At 36.7% G+C, this 26,875-nt stretch overlaps 1 protein-coding gene across 1 annotated transcript; it reads right to left on the reverse strand.

Moving 5' to 3' along the window:
- Positions 1-1,032: 1,032 nt before the first annotated feature.
- On the reverse strand, positions 1,033-26,875 carry ntsr1 (neurotensin receptor 1 (high affinity)). Its single transcript, XM_054799332.1, has 4 exons — positions 26,153-26,875; positions 8,654-8,855; positions 4,372-4,456; positions 1,033-2,971 (listed from the first exon to the last, which is right to left on the reverse strand). The coding sequence occupies exons 1-4, from the start codon at positions 26,861-26,863 to the stop codon at positions 2,713-2,715; spliced, it is 1,257 nt and encodes a 418-aa protein (XP_054655307.1). The 5' UTR covers positions 26,864-26,875; the 3' UTR covers positions 1,033-2,712.

Consider the following 26,875-nt stretch of genomic DNA (forward strand, 5'->3'; position numbering starts at 1 on the left):
TGTAAAATTACCGCTGACTTTCCCATTTTGCTGTTGTTTTTGTTTTTATGTCATTTTCTTTCTAAATTATATTTTTAGAATGTGCCGTGGGCCAATAAAAATGTGCCACAAATGGACCCCGGGCCGCACTTTGGACATCTTTGATCTAAGCCTACTATGCCCACCATTTTGTAAAAAAGCAGGCTTTGCTACACATCTTAAAATGCAGTCAGTCAGTCAGTTACAGACGTATGAGCTGTACGTTTGGTGGTGTTTTCTTCAGCAAATATGCTAACCTCGCAAGATGTTAAAATTTCATGCTAGCACTGTAGCATCACACAGCTATACTAGTGTTGCTAACGTTTGTATCCTCCTGTCCCACTCCTTCATGTCGATATATGTCACCAGTTATGTTAGGCAAGGGCTTCGCCACGCATCTTAAAATGCAGCCTGCCAAGTGTTTGTCAGTCGGCTGCAGTGGACATGACGTACGCAACGGCTCAGTTTTGGTCTTGTGAAAATCCGTTTTGTGCTTCGTTGACCTGAACTCCAGTATTATCACCCCTAAACACACGGGTGCTTCCGAGCAACGTCCACGAGTGACATTTGTGCTCTAAAGACCAGCGCGATCAGCAGTCAGGTGTGGTGCATACGTGGCAAAAGGTCAGAGCCTTGTTGTGCTCCGCGTGTGTTTGTCCGCTCGTGTACTCGGCCGTGACCGCGGACATCAGCAGCGCCTGCTGAGCACCAAACTGCGCTGCAGGAGAGACACGGTTCATGTCCTTTTGTTCTGTCATGACGAAATGACAAGTCAGACGACCGCTGGCCATGAATCGCTTCTGAGAAATGATCACCTTTCTTTTAGAGAAGCATTCTAGCGCACGTTATGAATACATTCACACAGATGCAGAACTTCTCTTTCCACTTGTAATGTTGCCCTGGAACAGATGATTTCTTTTGTTTTCTGCGTGGAAAACAAGAGGTTCCGCTGCACTGCACACTTGATTCCCAAAGGTTGTCAGATGGAGGTGAAGCCAGGTCAAATAAGGATGCTTATGCATATATTTTTCATTTTATTTTTTTAAATAAAACATTTATTTCATTCAAAAAAGAAAAAAAACAATGTAACAAACAAACACTCTTCAATTCAGAATGAAAGTGAGCAGAAAGAAGCCAAGTCTTATTGTCTTATTACCCCTTTTTTAAATCAATATCTACTCATCAATACAAGTCATGCCATTGATAGCTGGGTTTTTAATACAAAAGAGCAGACAGGGTGTGGCAAAAGTGATGAAAATGAATGCGCAGCCTGTCTTTAATGCCAAAATGAATGTGTAGTGACATACAGTAGCAAGGTGTACATTCAACGCAGCACAAGCACCATTTCACGGATGACCTTGACATTCACACGCAAATGAAATATATCCAAATTATAAAGGCTGAAAGGACAAAGGACACAACAACAGCAAGACACAACAACACTGTCATGTACACTTTACAGCATCAAGCATGTCTGAACATTTACATACAGAGAATTCATGATGCATTTCCTTCCCTTTTGTGTGATATATACTGTATACAGTATATATAGTATATACAGTATATACATATATATATATATATATATATATATATATATATATATATATATACTGTCTATATATTCATTTCTTACACACAATTACAGACCACTGCAGCATGATCCCCATGAGCTCAGTTCGTGAACTCAGGGCACAAAGATGTAAACAAGGGATAGTTTTGTTTGTTTTGGGGGTTGCGGGACCCCCGAAAGGGGGGAATTGTGGAATCTTTCCATGAACTGACAACTGCACTATACAGTATATATGATCATTTCTGAGTGAGGCTCCCGATTCCCGATGCACCACTATAACTCAAAATTATTATTAAAGTTCCAAAATGAACTTGTTCTATATGCAGACCAAATAAGACGCATTAGCGCACAAAAGTAGACATTTTTGTTTGTTTTGAGGATTTTGGGATTATATTGTGGAATCTTTCCGCAAACTGACAACTGCACTAACTGCGGTCGTTTAACAGTTGTTCTCTTGTAGCATGTTTGGCGAAATTGTGTGACGTGGACTCCTTACGTAAGCTTAACCGCTTACATGAGCATAAACTTCTGGTAGTCGTTTAGAACGCTATTTAACTGTTGTTGAATGTATGAGTGAGGCTCCCGCTTCTCCATGCACCACCACGACTTTTATTATTAATTATTATTAAAGTTAGAAAATGAACTTGTTCTATATGAAGACCAAATACGACGCATTAGCGCACAAAAGTGGGCATTTTCGTTTATTTGGGGGATTTCTTGATACTCCACGCTCTATATAATGACCTTTTTAGATATTTCTCTCCTTGCCTTGTTTTTTTGTGCCTTACCGCTTAAAATCACCTAAAATTAGAATTGGGCACGCAAAAGCAAAAGGTTTCATTTGATATAAAAATTTGACTTTTCTTTTGTTTTGGGGGTTTTGGGATCCCCTATAATGCTAGAGTTTATATTGTGGAATCTTTACACGAACGCACATTATACACACAGTACACACATTAAATGCAGCACATTGTTTTTCATCACTGGTCGGAATATCGGGAACCAGTCAGACACCTTGGCCTTCAAAATAAAACACCTATTATAACGTCTGCTAGATCCGACGATCCAGAAACTGCACCCGCTGGTCCGTGCCAGAGTAAGTACTACTGCAAAGGTACTTCCTAGTAGGCCGTCTCCTTGATGATGTTGGTGGAGAGGGTGTGGTTGCTGGAGATGCTGAGAGAGTGTCGGGTGAGGGGACGGGGGCGACTTCCGTGGGAGCGCCACCCGCAGGGCAGACAAAGGTTGCGCAGCGTGGAGAAGAAGACTTGGCGGAAGGGCGCCGACACCAAATTGTAGAGGATGGGGTTGATGGCTGAGCTGATGTAGAAGAGAACGTTGGTGATCATGTAGAAGTAGTGGTAGAAGTCGTACAGGTCGCTGAGGACGACACGGGAGACATTGTTTCTTTATACACACCTTACTTTTTCTATATCTCGCCTTTTATATATACTTTACATACCCTACCTTCATACGCCTTACTTACTAGTCTATAATGAATGATTATTTGTATCATTAATGAGTGCATTTTCTAATCCCTAATATTTTTGTTTTTGTAAACCAGTACATTTGAAAATTCTAATTTGTTTTATTCAAAAAGAATTCATGTTTTATTATAATTTTTTAAAATCATTTAATAATATAATAATATAATACGTTTTAGCATTAAAAATCCTTTTTCACACATATCCCAAAAACATATTTTATAACTTTTTTTTTTTGTATTTTCTGTAATAACAATAGTATAATTTTTAAATAAAAAAAGTTATAGTTTTTTATTTTTAAAAATAATACTGTAGTTTAGCATTCAAAATATAATTTCCGGTAAAGATCTTCTACTAAATAGTCCTTTTTCACACAATACATGACACACGATTTTTTTTTTTTGCAAAACAGTAAATTTTAAAAATTCATGGATGGCAATAGAATTATTATTTTTAGAAACACATTCATTACACTGCCTGTTATTAAAATGTTAATTTTTTTTGTTCAGGAATGCAAGTAAATAAATATAATTTTCACTTTTTGCTCCCTTTTTTGTGATTTTTTTTTTTATTGTGTGTTTTTGTAAACCAGGAAATTGGAAAATTCATGGACTTATTTGTTTAATTCAAAAGTGATACATTTTTTATTTTAAAAAATAATATATTTTATTAAATAATATAATGCATTTTAGCATTAAAAATCTTTTTTCACTCATAGCCCAAAACCATATTTTGTAAATTTTTTGTAATAAGATTAAAAATTTTTTTATAAAAAAGTGATTTTATTTTTAAAAATAATGATATATTTTAACATTGAAAATATAATTTCCTTTAAAAAATCTTCTACTAAATAGTCACACATGATAACCAAAAAGCATATATTATTATTTTTTTTTTTTTTTTGGTCTTATTTTTTTTGCAAAACAGTGAATTTAAAAAAAGGATTAACATAATCATTATTATTGTTATAAACAGTATACAGTATGCAGTACTGTATATATATATTTTTATTTAACATGAATAATATATTTTAGCATTAAAATGACCATTTCAGTCCAATAGCTTGTATAATACCGGTGTATTAAGTATTACAAAACATGTCACCGGCCTCAAGTGTCCCCCGGGGGCAGGGGGTCCCCATTTTGGACACCCCTAGAGTAACCTTATGCTAATCATTGAGCAAGAGTCACTGTTAAACCATCCAGTCAGGATGATGGATCCTCTGGTCGTCTGTGTATGTAACACATTCATGCTCCAAGAGAAGGCTAACGCATGAGGAGAGAAGCCGTCACTCACTCGGACCAGTCGCTCACGTAGCAGAACATGAGGCGGCGGGAGTGATAGGGCAGCCAGCAAACCACAAAGGCAATGACCACCGCTCCTGAACACAAAAACACATGTTAGCTGGAAGTAAACAATACAAAACACTTGTTTGTTCAATCTTTATAGTGTAACATTCAAAGAATTCTACATTTTTGCTTTACATTCAACTCATGTTAGCATGTCATCGCTATCCAATGATGAGCATGTATGAGTTTTTTTTTTAAAAAGCAATTTTCAAAGCAACTGTTTTTGAACAAAATAAATGTTTCGTTGATTAGCGATGTTCAAGCCTTCAGTCATGAGGGATGCCCTCAACATCTCCACATAACCACCTGCCGTTTGACGCCCCTGCACAACCTGAAGCTACATTGTTCCATTGAAGGATCATGATGGCGCCCCCTCCACTGTGCCATGTGGAAAACATCTCAGGTGGGATCTCCTTGTCATGCCAGTAACGTTGGAAGCCATCAGGACCGTCAAGGGAGAATAAGCCTTTCAATGTCCCATGTTTGGTGCTCTCCTGTAAATTTCAAACCTTGAAGGAGACGGGGCTTTGAAGAGTTATTTCCATCTTAAAAAAAATAACATTTTTTGTCTTTATGCTACTAAAATGACATTATTTTTTCTCGTAATATTACAACGTTGTTCTTGTAAAATTACAACTTTTTCTCACTGGAGTACAATTTTTTCTCCTAATATTTTGACTTTATTCTTGTAAAATTAGGGCTCTTTTCCCATTTTTGCTATTATTGGGTTTTTAAAAATTTCTAAATATTTCAACTTTTTAAAGTTAGTTTCATAAAATTTCCTTTTGTAATATTATGACTTTATTTAGATAATATTTAAACTTTTTTCCCAACCTAATTTTCCAAAAATGACAACTTTTATTATATGTTTTGTTCTTTCTCATAATATGACAAAAAAATTGTTTTATTTCATATTTCAAATCTCTGCCACTAAAATGACATTATTTTTTCCTCATAATATTACGTGTTTATTCTCAGAAAATGTTGACTTTTTTCTCGTTTGAATATGACTCTTTTCTCTTAATAGTTTGACTTTTTTTTTTTTTCCAACTGTTTCACCTTAGCATGTTGACCACACAGTCAGGAGAAAAGATCCAGGTTTTCTCCGGGTACTCATAATGTACCGTTATCTTTGCATTTTTATTGTTATTGCACAGTGTAAAGCATTCCGTATTTGTCATTTTCTTATTTTCATACAAAAAGGTAAAAGCTACAGTAAATTTGGAGATATTTGCTTTCCATTGAACCGCATTGATACTTTACACATGTAGTGGACATTTCCTTGGCAGACGGTCGTGAAAACGAGTAATTTTTGAGCAAAGAACACTGAATCCTTTAATTTGAATGTAAGCATGTCAACATGTGGAAGCGGTGAGTTCAACAGATGAAAACAAACAGGCTAGCAAAGTTATGGACATGCTAACTTGACCAGCCTGGAGAACCTATCTCCATATAACGCTAACTTTTTCAGTTTACGACATGAACTTGTGTGTTAAAATGCAGCAACAGCCCCAAAATGCACTTAATGACAAGGTATATATCAACGCTATATTAGTACACAGCAATAAAATATTTGTTAGAACTCCTTCAATGTGTTTTTTACTGGCTTCCCCCTCGCTGACGTTTGTCTTCATTTGGCCTTTAAGTACAGCTGTGGATACCTTGTGATGGACTGCCTCCTCCATTTACACTCAACACGCTTGGAAGGAAAATCAATAATACTCAATTACTACAAAATAATAGCAATGGACAGTGGCAAGGTGAAATAAGCTCTGTACAGCCAAACATTTTCAGGAAGAAAGATCCGTCTATCGGTCTATATCCGTCTATGGATCATCTGTCTGTCCATGTATCTGTCGATCCAGCCATCCGTCCAGCCATGTATCTGTCTATGCAGCTACACTATGCATCCATCTATCCATCTGTCTATCCAGCTATCCGTCTATCTATCTGTCTATGCGTCTGTCTAGCCAAATATTTTTGGATCCATCTATGCATCTACAATATGTGTCCATCAGTCCTATCCATCCTATCCATCTCTTGGTCCTTCTGTATCTTTCTTTCTATCGATCCATCCATGTATTTGTCTGTCTGTCCATCCATGTCCATCTGTCTATCCATGTTTCTGTGTATTTGTCCATGCGTCCATCCATCTATTTGTCGATCTATCCGTCTACCCATCTGTCTGTCTATACGTCTGTCTATCTGTGTATTAGTAATTGTCCAGCCGTCTATCCCTCTATCTGGCTATCTGTCTATGCAACCGTCTGTCGACACGTCCATCTGTCTATCCATGTATTTGTCTTTCCAATCCATCTATCTGTCTGTCTCTCTGCCGATCTGTCTGGTCGTCTATCAGGTCTATTAGGTGTATCTGTCTGTCTATTCACCCATGTACCTGTTTACCCGCCGAGCCATGTGTATCTGTGTATTTGTCTATGCGTCCATCCATTTATCAGTCGGTCTGTCGACCCATCTGTCTGTCCAGCTAGCTGTCTGTTGTTACTTGTATTCGTCCTGCTGGCTGTCCCTCAATCTGCCTATCCGTCTATCCATGTATCTGTCTATGCATCCATCCGTCTTTCTATCCACATGTCTGTCTGCCCTATCTGTCTATCCTTCCATCCGTCTATCTGTCCATTCATGTATCTGTCTTGCTATCTATTCATCCTTGTGTTTGTCTATGCGTCCATCCATCTATCCATCAGTCCGTCAATCTATCCGTCTACCCATCTGTCTGTTCGCCTATGCGTCCACTAGTACTTGTCCATCAGTCTATCCAAATGTCCGTCTACCCATGCATCTGTCTATCCATGTATCCATCGATCTGTCTACGCGTGTATCCATCGATCGATGTGTAGTCTGTGAAGTGTTTGCATTTTCCTCAGGCAGACTTTCAGTAAGTCACTCATGTGCAGCCTCTCCTTCTTACTTTCTGCACTTTCCCACTGTCAGTCAGTCATCACACATCCACACTCTCGCTCTTTTCTCACGCGCTATGCAGCCCTCTATGGACCTCTATAATACACTACATATACACTATACATATACTACATACTATTACATATTGTACAAACACAACAAGCTCTTCCCAGTGTACCGATTCCACATTCAGTGTGCAAAGAAAAGTTTTATTTTATTTTAAACCACAAAATCTTCTAAGTTCAGGAGTTAGAATTCCAACAACATTTTTTAGAACAGACACCTAACATGCATGACGTCACACGAGACCTTATGAGCTCTCTGGCTTTTTTTTTCGAGACACTTTTTACTCCAAAAGGAGCAAAGGAGCCTCAACAAGGAGAGTTCATGTGTTGTGGTGGCAATAATAATAATAATAATAATAGTAATAATAATAATAATAATATTTGGAGGAAAAACCAAGGGTTATTATGCTCAATTTTCCATTCCATTTAAATCAGGGGCGTCCAAACTTTTTCCACCGAGGGCTGCATACTGAAATTTTTTACATTTTTAAACCACCACATCTAGATATGCAGAGAGATTTAAAAATATATATATTTATTTATTTTAAAGAAAAAATAGCCTTCATCACAGCTTTGTGTTATCGGTGACAAAGCATATTATTGGTACAAGTCTTGGTTTTGACATGGTCTTGACTTGGTCTCAACAGGGACAAGTCTTGGTTTTGACATGGTCTTGACTTGGTCTCAACAGGGACAAGTCTTGGTTTTGACATGGTCTTGACTTGGTCTCAACAGGGACAAGTCTTGGTTTTGACATGGTCTTAACTTGGTCTCAACAGGGACAAGTCTTGGTTTTGACATGGTCTTGACTTGGTCTCAACAGGGACAAGTCTTGGTTTTGACATGGTCTTGACTTGGTCTCAACAGGGACAAGTCTTGGTTTTGACATGGTCTTGACTTGGTCTTAACAGGGACAAGTCTTGGTTTTGACATGGTCTTGACTTGGTCTCAACAGGGACAAGTCTTGGTTTTGACATGGTCTTGACTTGGTCTCAACAGGGACAAGTCTTGGTTTTGACATGGTCTTAACTTGGTCTCAACAGGGACAAGTCTTGGTTTTGACATGGTCTTGACTTGGTCTCAACAGGGACAAGTCTTGGTTTTGACATGGTCTTGACTTGGTCTCAACAGGGACAAGTCTTGATTTTGACATGGTCTTGACTTGGTCTCAACAGGGACAAGTCTTGGTTTTGACATGGTCTTGACTTGGCCTCAACAACAAGAAAGACTCAAGACACTTACGAAGAACAAGAACTCCGTGCCGAAGCGACTGAGCGCGGTTGGGCTCCACAGAGACGTTGAGCATGGTGGGATTGCCCCCGACGATGCAGACGCGGTTGTCTTGCTCCGCCTCTCTGAACATTCTCAACAGCTGATTGGCTATGACCCCGTTCAGGGCGGAGATGGCGACCATGGGTAAGACGAAGGACAGGAAGGCGTTCATCTGTTATAGGGGACAGAAGAATCGTACGGTTAGATTTATTAGGTGTTAAGGAGTATTCATGGGTACCGCTTTGAGAGTATATGCAAATCTCTTTGCAATTAATGCAGATAATGTGAATATAATATAATTGTGTCATACAATACTGTATGTGTCTAGACTTTAGAGGCAACCTATATAACATAACTCATATGTAATAAAACACAACCTTTGGTGACTTGTGAGTTGATAGCCATTTTGTACTGAGCAGCCGGGACAAAATACAGTATACGTTCCATTTCCTGTTCTAAGGTTGTCATCGCACTTTTCCAGCTCTTCGCCTCATTAAAAAGTCTTAACAGGATAGCTTTAAGAGAAGGTTTAATAATACTGTAGAGCAGTGCTTCTCAAACAGTCGGGCGGGTCCCCCTGGGGGGGTGGGCGTGAGAGGCAGAGGGGGCTAATCATAAAATTTGTTGAAGGTTGGCAGGTCTGTTCGTGTTTTTATTCACGCTTGAAGGATAATTGAGAAGCACTGCTGCAGAGGTTGTGTTTGCTCCTACATGGAGAGGTCACGTGACCAGTGAGGGATGAGGGATAATGATGGAAGCCATGCAGGGAATCGTGGAAAAAAATGTTAATGGTTTTAATGAACAATGCTTAGTGAAGGTTTGCTGCCTCCAAGACTGATTGAATCGGAAAGGAGGTAGTGGTGGAAACACCTCAGAGGGGACAAACAGCTCAAGTTAAAAAAATGTTGACTTCCAGTGCTGAAAGGGAATATTTACAGTTATATTTAAAGCCAGCGACGTAGTATAGCCACGCTAAATATGGAATGACACCTCGCTAATTAACTTCTAGTGCTCGAGTGGCTCAAAGAAATGTTGACCAGAATCATCGGCACTTGGATAAATTACATAAAATCAAGGTAAAATCAAGGTCGCCCTTTTCAGCAGCGTGAGTTATTATACTTACCACACTTTCACACGCGGCCCAATTTCACAGGACTTCAACCTTGTTGATGAAGTGCTAACACCCCATTTGTCTAATTTAGCTTCTTGTCTCTGGAGATTTACAACTATCTGCTGCTGGATCTGCCATCAGCATCACCATCCGGCTTCCAGCATCAGCTATAGCATCCAGCATCAGCATCCGGCATCAACATCTGGCATCACAATCAGCATCCAGCACAAACATAGGCATGCAGCATCAATATCTAGCATCAGAATCAACATCAGCATCCCGCACCAGCATCAAAAAACAGCATCTAGCATCAGAATCAGCATCCAGCATCAACATCCGCAGCTGCATTTACATCAATATCAAGATGCAGCATCAACATCAAGCACCAGGATCAACATCAGCATCTAGCATCAGAATCAGCATCCAGCATCAACATCTGCATCAACCATTCGCATCAGCATCCAGCATCAACATCTAGCATCAATATCACCACATCCAGCATCAGCATCCCGCACCAGCATCCACATCAGCATCTAGCATCAGAATCAGCATCCGCATCCAGCATCAGAATCAGTTATCAGCATCCAGCATCAGCCTGCAGCATCAACATCAGCATCTAGCATCAGAATCAGCACCCAGCATCAGAATCAACATCAGCATCCAGCATCCACCTTGGATGTGAACACGCTGCAGTCGAACAATTTGGACTTCTATTTCAAAATGTGCCTTAAAAGTTTAGAGTTTATATGATTGTCATGCATAACACCAGCCAATCTCATGAAACTTCGGCACAGTGACCAGTATTAGCTTTTTCTTTGGCTTTTTTTGGGTCATACCACACACCAGAGCAGTACCAGTGAAGGGAAAGACAAAGAGTGTGATGATAACCACAGAACCGGAATGTATTGAGACATAAGAAAGCAATTGACTCCTCCACATAATAATAAATTAGAGATGCACAATATCTTTTTTTCAACACGATACTGATAACCTTCCACTTCTCAAGGCTGATATGATGCACATAGCCGATAACTTTTTTATGTCTACTTTTGAAATTTTGATTTAAGTGTGCTTTGTGCACACCTGGAGGTAAGAAGGACTGGAACAAATTAGGATTTGACCAACTGTACCTGTTGATTTGTCCTAATCAAATATCGACATTACTACTATCAGGAGAGCCAGACTGTAGAGCGGAGGGAGCTACCTGCTGTGGCCCAGCAAAGTGCACCAGAGTATATTTGGACATATGGGCCGAGCAGCTGGTGTGCCACTACAGAGGTCAGAAGAACCGGAGTATAGAGTGCAAGGAGCCACTTGGCATGGCCCAGCAAGGTGCACTGTATTCAGGCACACTCTCCGAGCAGCCAGTGTGCCGCCACGGAGATCTCGGGCAAACCTTTTGCACTTTTCAAACGGTGCGGCGCCGGAGATTCAGATGGCTGATATTTTTTTTTGTGTGCTCTCATCGCAGCACATTTGGTGCATTGTACTTCCTCTAAAAGTGAATGTTTGTTTACAAGTGGGTTCAGGGGAAGTTACGACAGGCCGTTAACGTCACAGGCAGGAGAAAAAAGGAATGCTTGATTTGCTCTACTAATCTCGCCTCATTGGAGCCTATTTTTAAATTATCGGTTAACTGAGCTATTTTTAATGTTATTGGATTTATTGGTATGGCGTCATTATTTCCCGATAATCATTATTAGGAATGTTTTATATTATTATTAATAATATGAATTAGTGTTCATGATTAATAGTATATAATTAAATAATATTATTTTAGGAAAAATGCCTTTCAATGCTCAGCTATTTATCTGAAATGTATTCAACATAATAATATTAAAAAAATTAAATGATGATTCCCTCTGATGATCCTGGGAGCGTAACGAAATGTCCAAGGACGTTTAGTACTGAGCTTCAGATTCTGTTGCCTTGCTGTTTTGGCTCGTTTGAATTTATAAAATTAGAAAATACAAATATTAATGAATAAAATGATAATTTTCTGATAACATACTAAAAAATGATAATAATACAAAATAATAATAATCTAAAACTAAACTAATAATAATAAAATAATAATTCAATAAAATAATACTAATAAAATAAGAAAACAATAAAAATATAGAACTTAATATTCGCTGTGTCCATAGAAATATACAGTACTTTATGTAGTACATGTAGTACATATACATGACAGCAACACAATGTGTTCTGCTGTGACGTTGGCCTGGCTCGGCTTTCACCCTGGATCACGTTGACACGTTGTGTTGGGGGGCATTAGCAATGCTTGATGTTAGGTGGGTGTGAACGCTTCTCGCTTTGTGCCTTTGAGGTGTCTGAATGCACGCACCTGCGAGTGAATATCGTCATACAAGTGACGCACGCATCGTTGTAGAGCGTGTTTTTATTTTTTTTAATGTGTTATAAGCGTGCAACTTTATTTTATTGAGTTATTGAGGGCTATTGGTGGCTGGAGAACTTCATCAAAGTATCTCTCCATCCTGTTATTAAACAGAATTGCCCTTATGTTTGATTTGTTATGTTGGATATTTTGCGCAAAAACCTATAGGAACGCTATGCAATGTTTTTGTGTGGTATCGTAACGCATCTTAATGGTAGCCAACATATTGCATTGTGTTGTATCATAATTGGAGGGAATCATATCATATTGTATCGCATGGTAATTGCCCTGAATCATATTGGATCAAAATTGGAGTTAATCTCAACCTTACGCATGGAGTTGACAAATCATATTGTATTGCACAGTAATTGCCGTGAATCGTGTTGTATCGTAATTGTCATAGGTTTGTATTGTAATTGGTATGAATTGTATTGTATCATAATTAATCAAATTGTATCGTAATTGTTGTACTGTATATTGTAATGTATCGTAATGGATGTTAATTGTGTTGTATCAAAAATTGTCGTGAATCATGTTGTATTGTAATTGTTGAAATTGTAAAATTGTATTGTATCGTAATTTGCGTGAATTGTACTGTATCATAATTTTTGTGAATTGCATTATATCGTAATGTCATAAATCGTGTTGTATCATAATTGTCATGAATCGTGTTGTATCGTAATTGTCATGTATCGTGTTGTATCGTAATTGTAATAGGATTGTATTGTAATTGTAATGAATCGTATTGTATCATAATTAATCATATTGTATCGTAATTGTTGTATATTGTATTGTACCGTAATGGATGGTAATCGTGTTGTATCATAATTGTCATGAATCGTGTTGTATCGTAATTGTCATGAATCGCGTTGTATCGTAATTGTCATAAATCATGTGGTATCGTAATTGTTGTAAATCAAGTTGTACCAAAACTGCCGTGAATCGTATTGTATTTTTATTGGCGTGAATCGGATTGTATCATAATTAATTGTCTTGTATCGTAATTGTCGTAAATTGTGTCGTATCACAATTTTCATCAATTGTAATGTATCGAAATTGTCATGGCTTGTGTTCTATCGTAATTGATGCGACTTGTATTGTATTGTTATTGCAGTGAATCATATTGTATCATAATTAATCTTGTTGCATCGTAATTGTAGTTAATCGTCATGTATTGTAATTGTCGTGAATCGTGTTGTATTGCTATTGCCGTGAATCGTATCGTATCATAATTAATCTATCATAATTGATCTTTATTGTAATTGTCGGAAATTGTTGTGTCGTGGAAGTGAATCATCCTGTTTCTTATCGCACTGTGCAGTAATACAAGTGAATCGGTCGAATCAAGTCTTTACACGTTGTGATCAGACTGAATCGTATTGTATCGTAACACACTGTGCAATAATTGGAGTGAATGGTATCAGATTTTCACACATTGTAATCAGACTGAATCATATTGTATCGTAACACTGTGCAATAACTGGAGTGAATCGGATCAAATCTTTACACATTGTAATAGTAGTGAATCATATTGCATCGTATTACCACGGTGTAAGAAGGAGAGGTTCCGCAGGTCCTTCATAGCTGGAGTGAATCGTATCGTTTTGCTTTGCAATTACAGTGAATCATATTGTGGCTTTATACGGAGCACAATGTACGGTATCACTGAGATACATATGATATCGGGGAAGAAGATGCACATTAGAACACCGATTCAGTTATCCTTGACGTTCTGAATCTTAATTGTTCATGCGTGTAAATGTAAATAATCGTTCGTCGCTACTGTGATTGACAGGTGGCGTACCCCGCCTCCCGCCTACTGGGATAGGCTCCAGCCCCCCATGACGAGAATAGGCAGTGCCATGACATGCAAGAGATGACAAGTAGTCATTTTGTTGGCGTTGTGTCCTTGTTGGAGAAAATGACACAAACACAAATATGGCCTCCAGCTGCGGTAGCGATTAGCATCGTGTACGCCGTCGGAGAGGCACAGCACGCCGTCATGGAGTGGAACGACACAAATTAACGTTATCAACGGCACCACACAGCTGAAGATGCTGATTTCCAAAATCGTTCATCCACTGGCATATCCATCATTTGGCTGCTCGCCGTGAGGCGGACGAAAAAATGAAAAAAAAAAAAAAAGGGATTGACACGTCGCCGACTTGACAAACGTGGACGGAATTGATGATGCGGTTGTCGCGCTCCATCACTGCTGCACTCGTACGCGCTCACTCACAAGTAGAACGCAGCCATTCGTCACTTGAACAATACTGTCTTCGATCATGCCATCATACTTTTACTGCCACAACAAGGCACGCATCGGCATTAGCAGTACTACTGCTAAGTGGTAGTACTTGCCATCTTTTACAGGCTACGCTAAGAAGTTATATATTTATATTTCAAGATAAAAGTGCATCTTAGCTTTGTCATACACAGGTGAAAAAGCCGATTATTAGGATCAACTTTTTTCTTTTTTCCCCCCATTTTTGCGTTTTTTTTCAATTTGCCATTATTTCAATATTTTGTCATGTGATTATGACTTTATTCCCATAATATTTAGACTTTACTCCCATAATATATAATATAATAAAATAATAAACATATTTTTTTATTAATATTTCAACTCGATGCTACAAAAAACATTTTTTACATATTTTATTCTTGTAAAATTGTGACGTTTTTCTCTTAATATTTTGACTTTATTCTTGTAAAATTACAGCTGTCTTTTCCCATCTCTGCTGTTTTGTTTTTTTCCCCAGCTTTTCAACTTTCTTCTTGTACATTTTCATCTCGGAATATTATAACTTTATTCCCATAATATTATATCATATAAATTAAATTATATGAATTATATATTATATAAAAATTACAACTTCTTGTTTTGTTTGTTTCTCATATTACAACTTTAAAAAAATCTTAATATTTCAACTCTGCTTCAAAAATGACATTATCTTTTCTCATAATAGTACGAGATTATTTTCGGAAAATTTTGACTTTTTTTTCATTAAAATACAACTTTTTAAAAAATTTAATCTCCTAATATTAGCACTTTATTCCCAAAATATTATAACTTTTTCCCCAACCTAATTTTCCAAAAATTACCATTTGCTGTGAATGGTTCTCATAATATTACGACTTAAAAAAACAACAACTTTATTTCAACTCTATGATACTAAAATTACATCACTTATTTCTCTTGATATTTTGACTTTATTCTCGTAAAAAATAATGCTGTTTTTTAAATTTTCCAACTATTTCAACTTTCAAATGACTTTATTCCCATAATATTATAAATAATATAATAAATTTCCCCCCAGCCTAATTTTCCAAAAATTACTTTTTTTTTGCTCTCATAATATTAGGACTTTAAGAAAAACAGAAACATTTTCTTAATATTGCAAGTCTATGCTAGTGAAATGACATTATTTTTCCTCACAATGTTACAAGTTTATTGTTGTAAAATTGCAAGTTATTGCAAATATTTTGACTATTTTTTTTACTTTTTTTCCTACTAGTTCAACTTTCTTCTTGTCATATTATCACGTTATTCCCATAATATTATAACTTTTCCCCCAAGCTAATTTTCCCAAAATTATATCTTTATTTTGTTTTGTTTGTTTCTCATAGTATTTTTTCTTTTAAAAAAAAATTCTTTTTTATTTAATATTTAAAGTCTACGCTACTAAAATGATATTATTTTTCTGTTCTTATAAAATTACAACTTTTTCTATTTAGATGTCAACTTTTTTCTCTTGATATTTTGACTTTATTCTTGTCAAATTACTGCTGATTTTTCCCATTGTTGCAGTTGTTGGGTTTTTGTTTTATTTGTACAATGTGCCATGTGTAAAAATGCTCCTTTACCACATGGGAATGGGAAAAACTGCGTTGCTTCTTTTGAACAGACTTTATGATATTAGCCATCCAAGGATGCCCTTCTTCTGGCTTCTGATTGGTCAGAAGATGCTCTTGACTTTAGTGTGTTTTTTTGATTTGCTTGTTTGAGTGTTGCCTCGTGTTGCATCACAGTGGAGCAGAAGACTTTTAATATGTGAGCCAATCTGCTAAATAAACTTCATCTCTCTTCCTTGATGCTATGAAATGATGGCTTAGCATCCGCTTCACCTCCAGTGTGCTTTTCCTGAACAGGAACCCATCCAGACTTCATCTCACTCATGAATCTCGCCCAAATTAAAGCCACCAAGTGAGATAATCCTAGCCTGAAGTCATCGCATGGATGAGCGGAGCGTCTATGTCAAGACAAGACAAGACAAGACAAGACGAGAAGAAAGTTGAAATCATTGGGAGAAAACACAGCAGAAATGTAAAAAAAAAAATGCAGTAATTTTAATAGAATAAAGTCAAAAATATTAGAAGAAAAACGTTGAAATTAATGAGAAAAAGTCATAATTTTACAAGAATAATGTCAGAATGTTATGAGAAAAAAATAACGTCATTTTAGTAGCAAGTCTGAAATATTACAAAAAATTATGAAGTTATTTTTAAAAAATCATTATGAGAAACAAATGAAACAAAAAGTTGTCATTTTTGGAATATTAGGTTGAGGGAAAAGTTATAATATTATGGGAATAAAGTCATAATATTTGAATAAAATCATAATATTACGAGAGGGAGTCTAGCTTGGAGACTGCAGCTGCTGAGTCATCCGCTGACTAACTAAATACACGCGGGTCTGATTTTCACTCTATTTTCATGCATTTGTGAATATAAAAATGATGACGAGGGATGATTCTGTACACCTGTTGCGCACATAAAATACAGTGTTGGTGTTTGGGTTTTTTTTCCCTGAGTGAATGTGTTGTCTGCTGGATCATTGGCGTGATGAAGCAGGGAGCGGTGAGAGCAGCCAACGAGAGTGTTTTAATTAGTGTTGGCTACAAGTCAAGTGCTGCTCAGAGCGCTTGTCCTTCTCCGAGATTCTTTACGTGTGACAGATGAGCTCTCTGCACCGGATAGAAGCCACTAATTAAAAGTACAAAAGCAATACTCGAAAGGTCACAATCTCCAAATACCACCAGCACACTCTCAGGATGGGTTTTGAAAACGTGAAATATGTCCTTTTTTTGACTGGATTTTATGAACATAAAGATAAATGACGGGACAGGATTCTACTGCATATATTTGTACTGTACAGCATATGCTAACATAGAAACGTATCATACAGCCGTACTTTACCAGCAAAACTTCATTTTTGGATTCACAAATGCATGCAAATAGAGTGAAAATCAGACGTGTGTGTAAAACTTAGCCAGTGGTTGACGCAGCAGTTACAGTCGCCGAGGTAGACGTCGTGAGTGTCCTCATGAAACAACACTGCTGTGTAAAATAGCACATTTCTCAATAATGCACACACGTATCGTATCATTATACTTGCACATGACTTACAGACACACGGTCTCCAAGGCAGAAAAAAGTATTCTGGACCTGTATTATTCAATTTGTGTGCCTAACTGCGTCACAACAAGCTCAATGCCATGAATTATTACATCCATTATTACATATAATTTAATATTTTGACTCTATGCTACTAAAATGACCTTATTTTTGCTGATAATGTGATGAGTTCATTCTCGTAAAGTTGACAATATTTTCTTGTTAGAATATTACTTTTTTTCTCTTAAAATTTTGACTTTATTCTCGTAAAATTATAGCTGTTTTTTTCCTTTCTGCTGTTGTTGTTTTTCAAATTTCCGACTATTTCAACTTTCTTCCTCTCATAACTTTATAATTTATTCAAATATTATGACTGTATTCCCATAATATTATAACTGTTTCGCCAAATTCATTTTCTAAAAATAACAACTTTTTCTTTTATTTGTTTCTCATAATATATATACTGTATATATATATATATATATTTATATAGCATGTTTTTTCTTTAATATTTCAACCTTATGCAACTAAAACGACATTTTTTCTCATAATATTGCAACATTATTCTTCAAAAAATTATTACTTTTTTTCGTTAGATTTCAACATTTTTCTTTTAATATTTTGACATTATTCTGGTAAAATTACAGCTGTTATTTCCCATTTCTTCTGCTATTTTTTCATTTTATTTTTATTTTATTTTTTTTTTTGCGCGGTGATAGTGAACAAGGTGATGACGCAAGTGCATGGTAAAAGATGTCACTGTTAGAGCAGTTTCAAGCCATAAAAACGGCCACAAGGTGGCAGAAGTGCATTGGATAAGAGTTCGGCATGGATCCTTTGCGTGTAAAAACACACTCGACAGCAGGGAGGAAGTGAGAGAGCGTGGAGTAGTGTAGCGTGCAGTAGGTTTTGCATTGTAGGGAAATTTTAACGCATGCACACGGACACACATGCACGCGCGTGCACACACACACTATAGTTCCAAATGTGAAAATTGTAAATAGTTCATGGTGTTATATTTGTAAATAATATTATATTATATTTTGACGTAAAACCACCCCTTTTTGTGTTGTTTATGTTATGGTATAGTTGGTTAGATATTTGAGCTGTCACAAAAGCAAAAAATATTTGTGTCAAAGTGAAAGTTATGCTTGAAATGTATCTTTTCACAAAAGCTGGTTTTCTCCCTTTTCTAGTCGGAAACTGATATATTCTACTGCTCATTACTAAAGAACGAAAAAAGGTAGAAACAAATTTTTTTTCTGATGAAAGACGGGAGTCTAATCCTTCTTCTGGTAGGTTCCATGTTTATATAGCAGCCATAGAACACAATATTCTGTGTGCCTTGAAAGATCAGTCAAAATCGTCTAAAATGGCCGGTACCGAAGGGGTTGTCTTTTGAAAAATGGCTGGGATTGAATGAGTTAATTGAGAAATCTGGACGTTGAAAGAAATTTTAGAAAAACAGAAAGTGGCGTACCAAAGATGTGTGAATTTTGTGAAAAATTCACATTTTTGGACTGTGAAAAATGGCCAATTTGAAAGCCCTGAATGAGTGGAATGGTTTCATGTTGGAATGGTTGGAATTGGTGTGAAAAATGATGTGGAATTTTTGGATTTTTGGAAAATCTGGGATTTTTTGGAAAAAACTAAAATGGTTGCACACGATTCCCGAATGAGCTGAACGATTTGACACGTGAATGCTGTGAATCGGTTGAAAAATGAAGGAGTTAGACGACAACAAAACGGTGGAGTTTGACATAATTCTCGTAAAATTACTGCAGCAAAATATGGTAAGCACTTTCTTGTAAATTTCCTGTCTTTTATTAACCTTTATCGGTAAAAAAAAAAAATCAGTTATTTCCTGTGAAAGGTCCCCTCATTGTCCAATGTGTACCGTAAACATGGCGGTGTAACTTTGCCGAGCATTAAAGTGAGCTTTAGTCGCGCACTAAAGATGTCGTTCCGCGTCGGACGCTCGTAGACGATAGACAGACGCCTTTGGCCTGCCATCATAAAAGCCCAGCAGGAGCTTCCAAGTGCATTAGCAATGTCAAACGTGTGCAAATATTTGCCATGAGAGTGAGACGGATGTTTGTTTGGATATAAAAGAAGCGGGTCAGCGTGCTTATGAGAGGAGGACAAGATAAATACAACATCTTCTGCTGGTTAATAGCGTACAAAACACCGGCGGGCAGCAGTCAGGAAGCAGATAAGCCGGGAGAATCCGTCTCATGAAACACCAACAACACTCGGGGGCTGACGGAAAATATGAAATGTTGACGAAGGAAGTCAGAAATAGACCACTTGGAGCTTACCGGGTCAAAAATAACATGAAAAACTCTAAGGTTGAGGGGGTGAGAAAAACGATTTATCGTATGGCGCCCTCTACAGGCGGGATACTGGCAGGGGGGGCACTGTTTTTTCATTGGCCTACGGCACATTCTAAAAATCTAATCTAACAAGAACACAAAAAAAAGGAAAAATCAACAATAATTTTACAAAAAACAATTTCACGATAATAAATTGAACTATGTTACAAAAAAAGGCTTAATATTACAACAACCAAAGAAACAAAAAGTTTAACCAAAACCAAAAAGTTATAATATTATAGGAATAAACTCATAATAATACAAGAAGAAAATTTAAATTTTTTTTTTAAAAAAACAGCAGAAAAAAAACTATTTTATGAGGATAAAGTCAAAATATTGCGAGAAAAAAATCTTATTCTAATGAAAAAACGTTGCAATTTTACAAGAATAAACTTGGAACATTGTGAGGAAAAATAATGTCATTTTAGTAGCAGAGAGTTAAAATATTAAAGAAACATTTTTATTTTTAAGTCATAATATTATGAGAAACAAATATAGCAAAAAAAAGGAAATTCGGTTGGGGAAAAAGTTTAAATGTTATGAGAATAAAGTTCAAATAATATGACAATAAAGTAATTATAAAAGGAGATGAAAATTTACCAAGAAGAAAGACATTTTTAAAAATTAAAAACAACAACAGAAGAAATGGGTAAAAAAAAAAAAAAAACAGCTGTAATTTCACAAGACTAAAGTCAAAATATTAAGAGATTAAATTCATATTCTAACAAGAAAAAGTCCTAATTTTATGCAAAACATGTTGCAATATTATGAGGAAAAACATGTCATTTTAGTAGCATAGAGTTGAAAAGAATTTTTTTTTATTTTTTCTTAAAGTTATAATATTATGACACACAAACAAAACAAAAAAAAGTTGTAATTTTTGGAAAATTAGGTTGGGGAAAAAGTTATAATATCATGAAAATAAATTCATCATTTTATGGGAATAAATTTAAATATTATGGGAATAAAGTCAGAATATTACAAGATAAAAATTTACAAGAAGAAAAGTTGAAATAGTTGGAAAAAAAACAACAGAAGAAATGGGAAAAAACAGCTGTAATTTCAAAAGAATAAAGTCAAAATATTAATAGATAAAAGTCATATTCTAACAAGAAAAATGTTGCAATGTTATGAGGAAAAATAACATCATCTTAGTAGCAGAGAGTTGAAATATATTGTTTTTTAATTACATCATTTGTTTTAAAGTCGAAATAGTATGAGAAACAAACCAAATATACTAAAGTTTACATTTTTGGAAAAACAGGTTGGGAAAATGTTAAAATATTAGGGGAATAAAATTATAATATTATGACATAAAAATGTACAAGGAGAAACTTGAAATAGTTGGAAAAATTGAAAATACAGCAGAAATGTAAATAAAACAGCTGTAATTTTAAAAGAATAAATTCAAAATATTAACAGAAAGAAGTTGTAATCTAACAAGAAAAAGTTGTAATTTTAGGAGAAAAATGTTGCAATATAATGAAGAAAAATAATGCAACATAATGTTAAAAACCATATTTAGAAGGCCATAAACAGGTTTTCTATGTCTTATTTCCTCTTACTATGTCTACTGTATCAGGTAATAGGAATGTAAAGGTGATCACAGGGGTGGTATTTCACATCTAGAGAGCTCTAATAATGTTAAAAAAAACGTATTTAGAAGGTGGTAAACAGGTTTTCTATGTCTTATGTGTCTTATTTTCTTTTACTATGTCTACTATATTGGGTAATAGCAGTGTAAAGGTGACCATAGGGGTGTTATTTCATGGCTAGAGGGCTCTAATAATGGTAAAAAACATATTTAGAAGGTGGTAAACAGGTTTTCTCAGTTTTATTTTCACTTATATGTCTTAATTCCTCTTACTATGTCTACTGTATCGGGTAATAGGAATGTAAAGGTGACCACAGGGGTGGTATTACATATCTAGAGGGCTCTAATAATGTAAAAAAAAAATGTATTTAGAAGGTGGTAAACAGGTTTTCTATGTCTTATGTGTCTTATTTTCTCTTATTATGTCTACTATATTGGGTAATAGCAGTGTAAAGGTGACCATAGGGGTGTTATTTCATGGCTAGAGGGCTCTAATAATAGTAAAAAACATATTTAGAAGGTGGTAAACAGGTTTTCTCAGTTTTATTTTCACTTATATGTCTTAATTCCTCTTACTATGTCTACTGTATCGGGTAATAGGAATGTAAAGGTGACCACAGGGGTGGTATTACATATCTAGAGGGCTCTAATAATGTAAAAAAAAATGTATTTAGAAGGTGGTAAACAGGTTTTCTATGTCTTATGTGTCTTATTTTCTCTTATTATGTCTACTATATTGGGTAATAGCAGTGTAAAGGTGACCATAGGGGTGTTATTTCATGGCTAGAGGGCCCTAATAATGGTAAAAACCATATTTAGAAGGTGGTAAACAGGTTTTCTCTGTTTTATTTTCTCTTATTATGTCTACTATAGGGGTCACCAACACGATGCCCGCGGGCACCAGGTCGCCACTAAGGACCACATGGTTGTCCACCTTCCTTTTCTAAAAATGATTATGTCCCGAGCACCGGCACCGAGGTTGGCGCCATGACCGCTGCCATCTTCATCACCACCCGTTGCTGCGCACCGCTTAGCGCTCAATGAGCCGAGGCCGGCATCTGAAGCGAGCCGCCTGGCTGGCTGTCTTTTTTCTTATCTCTCATGTCTTGCTTTAGTTGTTTTATTTTGTGATTTAGTTCATGACGAGCTGCTGGAAATGTGAATTTCTCTTGGAGAGTGATAAAGTATCTATCTATCTATCTATCTATCTATATAACTATCTATCTATCTTATCTAACTGTATATATATATATACGTATACAAGCACGTACAAGCACGTGGGGGCCACACAAACTACTGAGAATCATTTTGAGTTGCTACAATGACATTTTAGCAAAATGGACCAGTGTGCTGCATCATTTTTTCACTTGCATTTTTGGGGCGTCTTTGATTTCCCCCCTCTATAGGGTGATCATTTTCATTTCTATCAAATGATGTGGCATCATTTTGTTACTAATACATCACCCACTTATTATCAGGAAAGATATTCAAGATCATTTTTCCCCCAGTTTAGATCTGATGTGTTTTTGAAGTGTTCCTCTATTTTTTTTGTGCAGTATATATATACTGTATATATATATATATATATATATATATATATATATATACAGTATATATATTTGCCAAGTTGTTATTCTTTGTGCAGAGTTGGCTTCTTGTTGTCACCTCTTGCAATGTTTCCAAGGGTCCAACGTGAGCAGAGAGCAAAAAACGATCGGAACTTAGCAAATTGGACTCTTGACCTGCTTCAGGGATCACCGACCCCCCAACCCGCCTCGGCGGCTGAGAAGCTTTCAAGGCTCCAAAGGAGTGAAAGTGGCTTAACATCAAAAACGGATGACAAATCACGGCTTTCTTCCAGGATGGTGACCCTCTGCTGGCATAAATAATGTATGATGCGGCGCACACCACCAACACAATTATGATATATAAATACTATATAATAAAAATATATCATGATATTCATCCTTAGGGTGTTCACTTGGGCTATTTTTCACAATCTGGATTCATTTTAAGTGTTATGTTAGAATACAGGTTTTTTTCCTAACATTTGGCTCTTTTTTTTATCAATAAACACATTATAACGGGACTGTCTGTGGTCATAAAGTCAGAACATAATGCAAATAAAGCCATAATATCACAAAAATAAAATTTACAAAGATTATTTAAGATGGAAGTTGAAATATTTGAAAATTTTAATAGCAAAAATGAGAAAAAAAGATCATTTTTAGAGAAAAAAGTTGTAATCTAACAAGGAAGTGTTGTCATTTTACAAGAATAACATCATAATATCATGAAAATAATGTCATTTTAGTAGCATAGAGTTGCAAAAAATATTTTTAAATTAAAAGTTATTTTGGAAAATTAGATTGGGGAAAAAGGTATTATGGGAATAAAGTCATAATACTAAGAAAAGATCATTTATTAAGATTTCAAAGAAAGTTGAAATATGTGAAAAAAAATTAAAAACAGAAAAAATGGGGGAAAAAAAGATCATTTTTAGAGAGAAAAGTTGTTATCTAATGAGAAAAAGGTTGTGATTTAATTAGAATAAATATATATAATATTATGGGGAATATATCATTTTCATGTCACATTAAATATATATTATATGGAATATATATTTTAATGTCATTTTAATAGCAAAGTTGAAATAATAATGAAAAAACATGGAGATTTTTTTTGTCATAATATTACCAGGAAAAAATTTACATGAAGAAACTTGAAATGGTTGGAAACTAAAAAAAACAAAAAAAAAACCACACACACACACAAAGCAGAATTTTTTTTTTTTTTTTTACAAGAATGAAGCCAAAATATGAAAAGAAAAAAGTTGTATTCTAACCAAAAAAAAGGTTGCAGTTTTATGAGAATAAATATATATAATATTATGAGGAAAAATAATCTAATTTGGGTAGCAGAGTTGAAGTACTAATGAAAAAAATAATTATTCAAAAAATGCAATTTTTTAAAAATTAGGTTACGTTATAATATTATGGGAATAAAGACTAATAATAATAATAATAATAATACCTTTATCTGCTTCTATGTATGCTACATGTAAATATATTAGCCATACAACATAGAGTCAGCAACACCCGCAAGTTCAATTCCAGGTGTCCTCGCAGCCTTGAAAAGTTTGGGTAAGCATTTGCTCTCTCGCTTTGTTCAGTCATTCTATTAGCCATCCCTGGCCCTCAACCTATCGCCACATTTTGACATTCTCAGTTGTCACGGCAGTGTCAAAAGACGTGAACCTCTGTTGTTCTTGTAATGTTGGTTGAATTATGAATTGTTTTGGGGGGTGGGTAACAGCCTTTGCAGTATGTACATGTCAGTACAGGGACTCAGTACTAAATCATAAGAGCACAAATCCAGCGCAACAGCACAGAAAATGACAGTAAAAAAAAAAACACCCAAAAAAAACCCTACGGAGATGCTAGCGATGAACACCACCCAAGCATTAATGTCCCGTTTCTCCCGCCACCTTCCTCGCCTGCAATGACTTCATCTCATCATGACTTGCTGTGTTGCTTGTTATCCCACGTCCACGAGGAGGAAGGCAAGCACTGCACACAATATTGCGTTTCATTTCACACCACACTACACGACACTACATCACAAGCATCCTCTAAACGCAACCCATCATCCATCAGCTACACACCATCATGGCCTTCACTAATAATACTTTACACTTTCTCTCTATGGCTTATGTACTGTGTTTTATACCTGTATATATACTATGTGCTATATACTATGTTATATACCTACTATATACTATGTGTTACATATTATATACTATGTGCTATATTCTGTTATATACTATATACTGTGTGTTATTATACTATGTGCTGTATACTATGTTCTATATACTATTTGCTATATACTATGTTATATACTATATACTATGTGCTATATACTATGTGTTATGTGGTACGTGTTGTGTGCCATGTTCTGTGTTCCTTGGACGGTATTCTATGTGCCATGTCTATGTTGTTTGTGCCATATTCTATGTTCCATGTGCCATATGTACCAGGTGCCATGTTCTATGTTGCATGTGCCTTGTCTCTGTGCCACGGTCCAGGGTCCATGTGCCATGTGCATTAATACGCTACCGGTCCGTCACACATCATCTAGGGCTTGGTTAGCTTCTTTTTACACCTAATAAAGCTTTTATGGTGGCCACAGTTGAACCCCGGAACAGACCACTTCTATTTACACTCTTAATAAGAGTGGTTAACTTCCTTTTACACTTGTATGACAGTTAAAAATGTTGAACTGTGACTTAAAACATTGCTTGTGCACCAAATACAGATTTAATGAAGGTCACAGTTTGACTCTGGAACAGACTATTTGAATTACATTATTATTAACAGTGCGTAACTTCTTTTTACACTTGAATTACCATTAACAATGTTAAAATGTGACTTAAAACATTGCCTGTAGGCTTAACAAAGCTTTTATGGTGGCCACAATTTGACCCTGGAACAGACTGTTTCTATTTCCACGAGTTCCTGCACGGGTGAAATTGTCTTGAGACGACAAAGAAATGGGAGGTGGTCTCCCGTGTCGCGAGTGCAAAGTAGGCATGACCCACCTGGAGCACGGCCTTCATGGTGACGGGGGCCACGGTGGCGGTGCAGATGTTCTCGCCGCGGCGCGCCTCCTGGCCCATGATGAAGAGCATTGGCGCGGCCAGAGCGAAGGAGGCGAGCCACACTCCGCTGATGAGCTTCTTGGTGCGGCTGCGGGACATGATGCTCTTGGCCTTGAAGGGGTGGCAGATGGCCATGTAGCGCTCCACGCTCAGAGAGGCGATGTTGAAGGCGGTGGCGTACGAGCAGCTGTCCCGCAGGAAGTAGTAGCCGCGGCACACGGCGTCCCCGAACACCCACGGGTGGTGGACCCAGATGAAGTTGTACAGCTCGATGGGCATGGACAGAACCAGGATGAGCAGGTCGGACACGGCCAGGCTGCTCAGGTGGTAGTGGACGGTGCTCTGCAGATTCTGCAGGCTCGTCTTGCGCAGCAGGGTGCACAGGGTGACGGCGTTGCCCAGCGAGCCCACCGCGAACACCAGCACGTAGATGACGGTCACCACCACTTTGGAGTACACGTCCGTGTTCACGTCCAGGTCCTCCGCCTCGGGGGCGGCGGTGCCGTTCGGGAAGAGAGACTGGTTCCCCCAAAGTCTCTGCCCCAAGGCGCCCAGGTTGTGCGCATCGCGCCCGGAGTGCGTCCGGTTGGCGTCCATGTTGGCTGGACGCGTTGACGCGCGCGAGAGCGGACCAGGGATGACTTCGGACATGCACGCCCAGGT

The sequence above is a fragment of the Dunckerocampus dactyliophorus genome, chromosome 1 (genome assembly GCF_027744805.1).
Source record: "Dunckerocampus dactyliophorus isolate RoL2022-P2 chromosome 1, RoL_Ddac_1.1, whole genome shotgun sequence".
Lineage (NCBI taxonomy): Eukaryota > Metazoa > Chordata > Actinopteri > Syngnathiformes > Syngnathidae > Dunckerocampus > Dunckerocampus dactyliophorus.